This window comes from Sycon ciliatum, chromosome 4 (assembly GCF_964019385.1).
Source record: "Sycon ciliatum chromosome 4, ocSycCili1.1, whole genome shotgun sequence".
Classification (NCBI taxonomy): domain Eukaryota; kingdom Metazoa; phylum Porifera; class Calcarea; order Leucosolenida; family Sycettidae; genus Sycon; species Sycon ciliatum.
The window spans coordinates 22,354,051-22,364,828 of NC_088646.1; the positions used below are offsets into that span (position 1 = coordinate 22,354,051).

The window sequence follows — 10,778 nt, forward strand, 5'->3', positions numbered from 1 at the left end:
TGATTTGTACCATCGTGGAACATTGATAAGTATCATGGCACGCGCGGCCGGGGTGCATGGCATCTGTGCTATATTATGCATACCGTAATGTCGCGTATGAAAGCAGGTGCTTACGAGCGTATAAGCCGGGGTTTAAACCATGCTTCTATTCAAGGTATGCTTCTATTCAAAACATGCTTCTACGTCAACATCATCAGTCTACACTGTGCAATGCATACTGCCACGCATGTACGTGCACATGTAGTTTGCAGAGAGTGGCTTTTATTCAAATCGTGCTTCTGTGTCACGGAGCGCTTTTATTCGAGTCATGCTTCTATATAGGTCCTGCTTTTATACGCGACACTACAGTATAGCACGTACAGAGTTGAATATTCCCCGCAACTGGTATCGTACAATTCTTTTTGGCGCTTTATGTGGCTCGGTTGCTCAATGTGTTCAGGAGAGTGAAGTGACGATTCGGCTAGCCGGCGAGTATGACTGTGAGTAACTTGTTATATGCTGCGGGTGGATATGCCAGGCAGTCGATGATCTCTCAAGCCAACCAGCTGTCTGGATGAGCGAGCTAAATCAATGTATACTAATGCTTATTGTACAGACACTGTACTAGTACCAAGTTTGGGCATACTAGTACACTGGACTTAGTCACTATGGCTGGAGGCAACATAGGCCTGGCGGAACCGGTCCGGTTGGTCAGGCCATGGCTGGACCAACTGTCTGGCCACCGTGCAACGTGTGTTTACATGTACCGCATGCCGAGGAGCTCATGCCGTATCATGCACACAGTATGAAAGCCTAGAGTATGGCCGTACCAATCAAAAACTCCTTCCGCCGGTCCCGGGCTGCTACATTATAAACAGTGCAGCTCAATGAAATCCCACCGATCACGTAAGTCCACTCTTGCGGGGCGGGCGCTGTGCAGCCACAGACCTGCACATACCATTTGTGCACATGTATCAGAAATTCAGAATACTGGGCTGTACAATGATGCAGGGCGCTGACTTACCCATCACATCGGATTTTTTTGAGCACGACCGGACATTTCTGAGAATGTAAGATTTTCCAGTTCACTCGGACCGCCTGTCAAGCGCCATCGGTCAAGTATTATGATCTAGTGCAGATGCTTGATCCAGACTATGCAACAATCTGTTCCACCTACCGTAGCCAAAGGCAAAGGAGTAATTAGCCGTGGCCAGTTGGGCCATGCTGCCAAACCACACCCCGAGTCCTGCTTGGTAGTTGGCCTGCATTGTAACAGGGGTCAACGGCGGATTTGACGGATCTCTTCGCACGTCGTCGCTTGCTATACCTTCTCGAATTCCTGAGCAGCTCGCACATGTGATCACCTTTCATCTGTGGCTGACGTCCCCTGTCAGAAACGACGTCTTCCAGGGCCTGATTCTGCACGCAAATCTACTGGCAAGCTTCACCTCCCCGTTCCGGAGGAGACGCGGATAGAAGAACAGAGCACCCGCGGTGCTCCATTGAGCGCATGCACTTGAAGTAGCTTAGCGGTTGTGATGTTTGGCAAGAATCTCCGCCACCGTGATTCGGTGAATGGCTGATCAGACAATTACTTTTGCTAGCCAAGATGTCGAATTGTCGTCCGTGGAAGGAAGTCGAGATAAGCACAAGTGAGTCCTGACTTCCTGCAAACCAGGGGTGTGACTGCAGCTGGCAGCATCAATCGATGATACACTGATGGCAAGCGCCGACCCATTCAGCACGCTTCCTCGCCGTCGGCAATCTTTGCGGGAGCGATTGACCGGCTCACTGCGTGGCTCATTCCGAGGCCTGCGCAGGAGGAGCTCCGGCGACGCTCCAGTACAGCTCAGCTGGATTCACGAAGACCAAACCCTTCAGCAGGACTCGGTCCGATACAATGTCAAGGTAAGTTTGCAATGCATTTTTCAATCATAATGATGAGACAGATAATATTATTGATACCAGCCTGGCGCACACGAGATGGGTATCTTGTGCTCAGTCTTCCGAGCTCTCAAAATCGGAATCATCCCGGGCCAGGCAATCATTCTGCGATCATCGACTGAGTTTTCCCGAAGTGTCCAGTTCTTAGATTGAGATAAACATGGCTACCACTGTGGATCATAGTGATATGCACACAGGCTTGAAATCAGTTGCAAAATGCTCTTGTCTTGCCCTGGGTTGGCATTACGCAGGACGTAACTGACTGATGTAGCTGTGTGTGCCCATAATGCGCGCACGTGTGTGTGTCTGTGTGTGTGTGTGTGTGTGTGTGTGTGTGTGTGTGTGTGTGTGTGGTGTGTGTGTGTGTGTGTGTGTGTGTGTGTGTGTGTGTGTGTGTGTGTGTGTGTGTGTGTGTGCATGTGCGTACACATTGTGTATGTAATACTATGTATGTGTATGCACATGTATTGTGTATATGTGTACATGTATGTGTGTATGTGCATTGTGTATATGTGTACATGTACAGTACGTATCGCCTATAAGGTTGGCGGCTATAGTAATATACCGGATATAGTGATCAATTCTTCAAATTCATTTTCATTTGCCATAACTAAGTATACACAGTTATCGCGTATAGTAATAATCGTCTAAAGTAATATATCGCCTGTAGTGATCAAATCCACACAATTCAGTAGACACTTTTTCTATCAAACGTTTTCTTTCCCTTCTCTTCAGGATAGTACAGGGAATGTTGGAAATTAGAAAAACACATAACTATATAGTGAAAGAAAGAAAAGTCAACACTTCAACATAGGTGTTAAAAATGATTAAAGTGTTAAAAACTCAAAAACAAACAGCTGCAAGTTGTAGACAAACACGTTGAACACATCAGGGAACACTTGTCACACTTTCACGAGGTGTGACACCAAACAACTGCAACGATAGCACATTCTCCTTCTGTACACATAGTTCTGGATCTAGTTTACGAATATACAGAGCTTCTAACACAGCAAGATGTAACTTAGACCTTCCACGAGTCAAAATCGAAAAGATATCATCACTATACAACTTACGACAACTAGCACTGCCCGACAAATGACGCTTGATGGACGATGTCCGATCACTTAGCTCTGTCACCTTCGACGCCTGCCGTTGTTCTCTTCCGTTAGGCTTGTTTGGTTGGTTGCTCCGGTCCACACCTCCAACGTCCGTTGATTTCATGTCCGTTTTTGTTGATTTCATGGCCGTTTTCGTGTCACTTCTTGGTCTTCCTCGTTTCCTCTTGTTGATCGTTGTTGTCACTTCCATTATCGACGTATTCAGATCCCCAGTACTCCGTCTCTTCACCTTGCTTCTGGTAACTCTTCCGGTGTCTATGAGCTCCAGTGTCACATTGGGTGGTTTTCGAGACGGTCTCCCTCGCTTCCTCACGCTTGTCTGAGATGGGCCAAGCTCCCCGCCCGTCGAGGCGGAGGCGCGCATGCGTACATCTACACTGGACGCAGACAAAGGCGTTCCAGTATCGGACTGCACAGCACATTTTGGAGGACGGCCACGACGAGGACGAGTACCACGAGTTGCAGTTGTTTGGTGTCACACCTCGTGAAAGTGTGACAAGTGTTCCCTGATGTGTTCAACGTGTTTGTCTACAACTTGCAGCTGTTTGTTTTTGAGTTTTTAACACTTTAATCATTTTTAACACCTATGTTGAAGTGTTGACTTTTCTTTCTTTCACTATATAGTTATGTGTTTTTCTAATTTCCAACATTCCCTGTACTATCCTGAAGAGAAGGGAAAGAAAACGTTTGATAGAAAAAGTGTCTACTGAATTGTGTGGATTTGCGTCGTTGCATGCGAATACGTATTACGAAACTGTTTTTCCCACCGCCTCCAAACTACTGTAGTGATCAAATTCATATTTCAAAAGACCTGTATTACACTATTTTTGCATTGGTTATAGTGATTGATGAAAAATCAAGCGATGTCAGAGGAGAACAGGGTATTAATTCTTCGTGAAGAACTTGTCCAGTGAGTGTTGTTTGGTGAGTTTTGCTTGTACAAGTTGCCAAAATATGCCTCCATCATGAGGAAATCCTGATTTTGTGTGTCAGGAGCTACAGCCAGCTACAGTGTACATGACATAGTACATGTACATGTACATGTACATGTACATGTATGTAGTGCGTATGTGCACGGCGCGCTGAGTCGTTTGACACCCCACTCGCATACATTGCATGCAGTATTGGTCATAGTAATATATCGCTTATACAGTTATAGTGATAAAATGCTTAAAATCAAACACCAACGCTATAGGCGATACTGACTGTATGTGTGTGTGTACCGGTATGTATGTGTTTCCCTATGAAGTATCTTGGGTTCAAGGAGACACAGCAGGCCAAAGGTTCAGATGTCATCATCCAGGCCATTGCGGCATTGAAGGTAAGCTACAGCCTATTGGCACAGTCACATGGGCATAGCACGAGAGGATGGCAGCGGTTCTAGAGTTGCAAGCATAGATATCATGCGGCACAAGTTTCTGCCGCGGATTAGCATTGTGTAATAGCAGTATGCAACATTATTTTGTCACACTCACATGATGCATTGATTTGTAACATCATCAAGGGTGCCACTACCATGGCACATAAGTCATACCACTGAACAAGGGCCGGGGGTAGAGTTTCAGTAGCATGACATGATCCATCTTGATGTTCGGAGTCTTTCAATTCTAGAATGCGTGAACACACATGCATGTGCCCCATACCTTATCAGTGGTGCCAGTACACAATGAGCTTGTGGATCCTATGCAGAAATTTGAATTCAAGGGGATTGGAACCCTCCTTCCCTCAATTAATGCCATCATACCGTATGATGTACGGTGCAGTCTTGCCCTGCGCACTCTAACTCGTCCTGGATTCTTCCATTTGTCACTGTCCCGCATCATCAGAGCAATTCTAAGAAACACCGGGCATCCAGCAGATCACCATGGTTGTCGCTCTTCATTTCGCAAGACAGCCTGCGACTCGTGGACGACTCCACTCCTGACGAGCCGGTGAGTCGACACACTCGCACCCAAAAGGCGTAGCTCGTATCGTGTGCACGCAGTTAAAATCCGATAACCTGACTCGTCCAGGGATATGAGGGCGGATGGCCATTACTGAACTTTTCATAAAGGCACTGTGATGTACTAACAAGCATCGTGACTGGGTTACTAATAGCTTCAAAGTTGCACTCACTTCAAAGACCAGGTTATGTAGTGGCAACCAGCTATTGACGGACATCTTACCCAAAGTGTCATTTCCTTCCCTTTCCCGAGTAGCAAAGCACATAGCAATAATTACCGTATTTGCCGGAGTATAACGCGCACCTGAGCATAATGCGCACCCTCTCTTTTGAGTAACATGTTGGCGATTCAAGGCATGTCTGGAGTATAATGCGCAGCCTAGATTTGAGAGCATCATCGACAGTACAATATCAACCATTTCCCATTTTATCATAGTAATGCACATGCTACCAATGGGGTTCTAACCAGTCATGTGTTAGCAGTGTAGCTGGCTGTAGACACTAGAAGTGCACACAGTCATATGGTTTGCTCCGGTTCAGAGGCGGCAAACTTCACAATTGTTGGATACATTGCACTAATTTTCAAAGTGCATGCACATGAACTTTCACATTCGGAGCATAGTGCGCACCTGCGATTTGGGGCCTGAAATAGTACATCTAAAGTGCGCACTATACTCCAGCAAATAGTACATCTAAAGTGCGCACTATACTCCAGCAAATACGGTAGTTTTAAAAGTAAGCACCTGAACTAGTTTTTCACTGGCTATGTAATATGTAATAATATTATGTGATATTCCCATAATCTGATTGATCTCCCTGTGCAGGTGTTGATATTTGAGTTTGCCACACATCGTGTTTCAAGTGTGTCCGAATACAAGCAAGTAAGTGAAGGTGCCTGCCACACACGCAAGCACATGCATGCGTGCACACGTTTAAACACACACTCACACACACACACACACACACACACACACACACACACACACACACACACACACACACACACACACACACACACACACACACACATGCACACATGCACACACACATACACACACACACACACATGCACACACACATACACACACACACACACACACACACACACACACACAATTATACACTCTGTATCAGGCAATTGCCATGCACTGCCGGTGAGATTAAGAATTCTGTTGGTTGTGTAGTGAAGCATTGGCCGCAAGTGAAAGAGGCAGACAATTTTAAAATACAAGGTACTAAATACATGGTACTATTGGTCTTAGTATGCATGTACTAGTACTCTCAGTGAGGGTAAATATTAGGCCACATGCTGAGAAGGAAACATGTACTAGTAGGTATTTTATCAAATCTCAGTACATGCTGCTCACCCCCTGTCGCACTGCAGGATGACATCTACTTTGGTATGACCATCCGACATGGCCGACTTGGCCAGCACAAGGTTCATATCTTTGAAACAGACCACGAGGTAAGAATCCACACAGTGGGCCTATCCCCTTGTTACTTCTAGGGGGCACTCTTCAACGTTTCGAGGAGTTCCGTTTTTCTGAAGAGGTGGCTTATTGGCCTCTTCAGAAAACGAAAGTCTTTTTGAAACTCCACAACCTCATCCGATGGGAGAAGTTGATTAGTTTAGAAGAGGTTGGAATATTCCTGCGAAAACTGCCTTTTGTATGCATTTCCCGAAGAACCTACAACAAAACTTGCCCGTACGGTAAGGGAAGCCCATTTTCACGTGGGAGACCCTCTTGGAAAATCAGTGTCTAAATCACATTGCTATGACAAATTCAAAGGAACTAGTGATGCTGACAGCAACCGTTCTATTGGGATACTTCAACTAATCTCCTCTAAGATGTTTCTCGAAAAGGTCATGAGGACAATTCGAACGCGCCCTTAGACTACTTAGAGCATCGGTTATCGGAGTTAGTGGTGGCTCCCTAGCTGTGAACAGGGCATGTTCAGTTGCACAGCAGGAAAGAGATGCACTGTGTATGTCTGATCTTTCAATCCTTGTGCATTCTTTACAGTTGACCGGCTCAGTGCTGGATTTCACACATACTGTATGTGAATATATGACATGTTCCAATCATGCGCCTTTGTGTTCCTCTGTTGACCTGTGCTGGCCCGTGCTTTCCTGTGCTGTAGTCCCAGAATGTGGCATTGACACTGGCGCAGGCATTTCACTTGGCCTTCTCGCGCTACATGCAGATACATGCCGAAGATGACACTCCCGCGGTCGCACGCAGCGAGGTGAGGCACGCCCACGAAGCATGCAGTTACTATTCTGGTGGCAGGGACACTGCATGGCCAATCATGATGCGTTATTCTGGTGCATGGATTGCCACTTCAGCTTGCTAACTGTGGCTGTGTGATTCTACGGCACACGCTGCATGCATGGGAGTGTGCAGTACACATGTGCATTTTTACATGCATGGGCGTATGCGACACACATGTATCTGATACTGGGGCATCTACCAAGAAGCATGGCTTCCAGGGCGCGTGATTCTGAATCACAGTACACTGCCACCTTGTTGGAGTGAATACATTCCCCACATTATATCATGGCCTAGAAGTTATACACATGGATGCCGTAGATTTACATGTTCATGCAGTCGTACATTATAATACCAAACATCTTGTCTGTCGCCTCCGAATACATTGGTTTCACATGCGCAATTGCTTCTTCCCAGAGCATGGTAATGCGCGACGTCCAAGAACGGCGCCTGCTAGCGGCCGCAGATCTCAACGGGCAGTTCATGGCCAGACCTGCCACCCCAGAGCGTGCCAGACTGTCGATGAAGTGGCTTACAGAGGCACGCGATTGCTCCCTGTCACATGACGATCAACAGCTTCGACTGGTTAGTGCATGGATGGAGCAGCGGTACACTTGTAGATACAGGAGTGTGAATCTGATAGTGACCGGTGCTACATGTACACATATTGGCTTACCATTCTACTAGTGCATAGCTCATGAACTATGCTTTTTATACATGTACATGTACTGTATTGAGATGAAGGTGATCATAGCATTCACAGGTCCTGATACCTTTCATGGAAATCTGGCTTGAGCAACCACCGCAATGATTGGATTTGCAGTGAATGGCTTTTAAAATACATCTCCTGTGAGTTTCGGCATGCTTTTCAGCAGATAAGCCATCTTCAGTGAGTGACATGTAGTGTGTAAACTGTGCAACGATGTACTTGAACGCATGCGGCATGCAGTGCTCTACGGGTATAAGCGATACACAGTTGATACACAGTTGAATCAAAGGTGTTGGAGCTAGACTATGCCTGTGTGTGTATGTGTGTGTGTGTGTGTGTGTGTGTGTGTGTGTGTGTGTGTGTGTGTATGTGTATGTGTGTGTGTGTATGTGTGTGTGTGTGTGTGTGTGTGTGTGTTCGCGCGCACGCGCGTGCGTGTGGATGTTTGCTTGTCTTTGCCATACAGGTGAGAAACGCGGAGAGCATTGCAACTGAGGAGCCGGCCATTGGCCTAGATCAGGAACACGGCCTGCACAATGATGAAGAGATTTCAGCAGCCATGCAGATAGCTCAGGCCGTGAGCAGCAGTAACAGCAGCAGCAGCGGTCAGAAAGAGGATGCCGGTCTTGACGCGCTGATTGCGCTCAGCGACCCAATGGATGAGCCGTTCGACATACCTCCAGTCAGGTGTATATTCACAAGCAGTGCATCGGGGGAGCGGCGCATACCACGCACCGCCAGTCCAGGTGAAAGCCAGCAATCTCCCACATCACCAGCAGTCAGATCTGTGAATGAGTCTCTGGAGGAAGAGGACGAGGATGAGGACCGTGTATTTGAAAGCACGTGTGATGATAACGGAACAATTAGCAATGGAGGTGTGGACGTGCAAGAGAACACAGGCATTGGTTCAAATAACTATGACTGTACTGATCCGCACTCCCTGGTGCAGCTGGGCACGGAGGAGACAAGCAAATCTAACAGCCAGGGCACCTTGCGAGAAAGTGATGAAGATACCTGTATCAACGCAAATGATGAACCCAGCGAGGAAACTGGGCAACATGACACACGTGACAGCAGAATTATGGACGACATCACCAGTAACCATCCAAGCACCACTAGTATGTCGGGAATACCACATCAGCAGGATTATTCAGGAGATAACAGTGAGGCAGCACTCATTGACGCTGGCACACCATCCTTGGAAGAGCCTAACACGTCGACTGAGAGTGGTTCCATGCAAGATCATCCAGGCAAGAGTGGCCGTGGACACGATGGCAAGAGTGACGTCTGTCAGGACAATGAAAACGAAGTCGATATGACCGAACATATTCAGGATAGCATCGAAGCACTAGATGCTGCTGAAGCATTGGATACTGCTGAAGAAATGGATACCGTTGAAGCACTAGATGCTGCAGAAGCATTGGATACTGCTGAAGCTACGTATTCTGTCAAAGCACCGGATACTGTTGAAACACCGGACGCTGCTCAAGCATCGGGCACTGTTGAAGCACCGGATACTGTTGAAACACCGGACGCTGCTCAAGCATCGGGTACTGTTGAAGCACCGGATTCTGCCGATGCACTGGATACTGTAGAAGCAGTGGACAGTGCCGAAGCACTAGCCACTGTTGGACTTGGAGCATTGAGTGCATCATCCGACAGTGCCACCGAGGACAAGGGAATTGCTGAGCCCCATTGTAGCAGCTTCCAGGACCATGATCCACCGGTGCACAGTGACCGAGCTGGTGCTATTAGCAGTGATCAAACTGAGCAGGATTCCAAGAACTCGCACAATGCTCCCATGGTGGCAGCGCAGATGGACTTGAACGACTCCAATGAGGATGATGATTTGCGCAATAGTCCAGACTCACTGATTGTGCACGAGCACGAACACAGCCCAGGAGCTGCAGATGACATTGCACCAGCAGTACAGCAAACAGTGCAGGCAGCACACGCAAGCTGCACAGGTCTGCTAGGCACTGGAGATTGTGTCAGTGAGATCAATGACGTGCCAGACGAGTCTCCTCTTGTCGAAGGCGATGACGCTGGAAATCTAGGCCGGGGTGATGCGTTTACAGCACCATAGGGTGCCACCTTACATACCGTCATCAGAGCTTAGTGGTGACTTTGAGTTTTGGATCTACGGAACACTAACCCAGTACAGAGAATCTTCTGGCACAGTAGACCCAGTCTATCACTTAGTTAGAATTAGCCTAAAACTCTACCGACACCAAGGGACACTGATGAACTTGCTGGTCACACCGACAGCTTCCAAAACATGTAACAGTAGTTCCGAACTTCAACAGCAATGCAGCCGTGGATATCTGGGAAATGACCCGTGATCTGCTTCAATCATGATCTAGCTGACTGAGATTTAGTGCTTAGTTGCCCTGCCTAGAATGGGACCTTATTTATTCCTAACCTTTCACATCACCACTAGTCTTATAAAACTTGAGCTGTAAGATTCTAATTTCTAATGTTGATCGCCGCCACGGCTATGAAGTGGGGAAAAAAGAAGCAACATTAACTTTTCGCTTGCCAATGGCAATGCATGTAGAAGTCATCCCAGCTGCTGTGAAGTGTCCCAGATAGACATACCATGCAGTAGGTGTACGAGTCTGTGACATGCTGTTCTGCGTGCGTGCATGGCACTTGGCACAGATGTTCAACATGGCATCAGTTCATCAGGAATGTTGCATGCATGGATTCATGGGTTTACTGTCCGCGGTTCTGATCCGACTACCGTAGCTGAGATATACAAGTCCTTTGCCCTTTGGATCGTTGCCAGCTACGCAAGCACAATGGCATCAGCAAGC

The 10,778-nt window shown here is 47.2% G+C and overlaps 1 protein-coding gene across 1 annotated transcript; it reads left to right on the plus strand.

Moving 5' to 3' along the window:
• The first annotated feature begins 689 nt into the window (after positions 1–689).
• On the plus strand, positions 690–10,631 carry LOC135815059 (uncharacterized). The gene is made up of 8 exons (XM_065328291.1): positions 690–1,887; positions 4,291–4,362; positions 4,868–4,972; positions 5,808–5,864; positions 6,368–6,448; positions 7,126–7,230; positions 7,671–7,838; positions 8,429–10,631. Exons 1-8 carry the CDS (start codon positions 1,699–1,701, stop codon positions 10,046–10,048), a joined length of 2,397 nt encoding a protein of 798 aa, XP_065184363.1. The 5' UTR covers positions 690–1,698; the 3' UTR covers positions 10,049–10,631.
• Positions 10,632–10,778: the final 147 nt, after the last annotated feature.

Excerpts from the sequence above, each read along its gene's own strand:
- LOC135815059 (XM_065328291.1), top strand. The coding sequence starts at position 1,699 with ATGGCAAGCGCCGACCCATTCAGCACGCTTCCTCGCCGTCGGCAATCT. Across the intron at positions 4,973-5,807 it reads ACTCCACTCCTGACGAGCCG|GTGTTGATATTTGAGTTTGC; the intron begins GTGAGTCGACAC and ends CTCCCTGTGCAG. Across the intron at positions 6,449-7,125 it reads TCTTTGAAACAGACCACGAG|TCCCAGAATGTGGCATTGAC; the intron begins GTAAGAATCCAC and ends CCTGTGCTGTAG.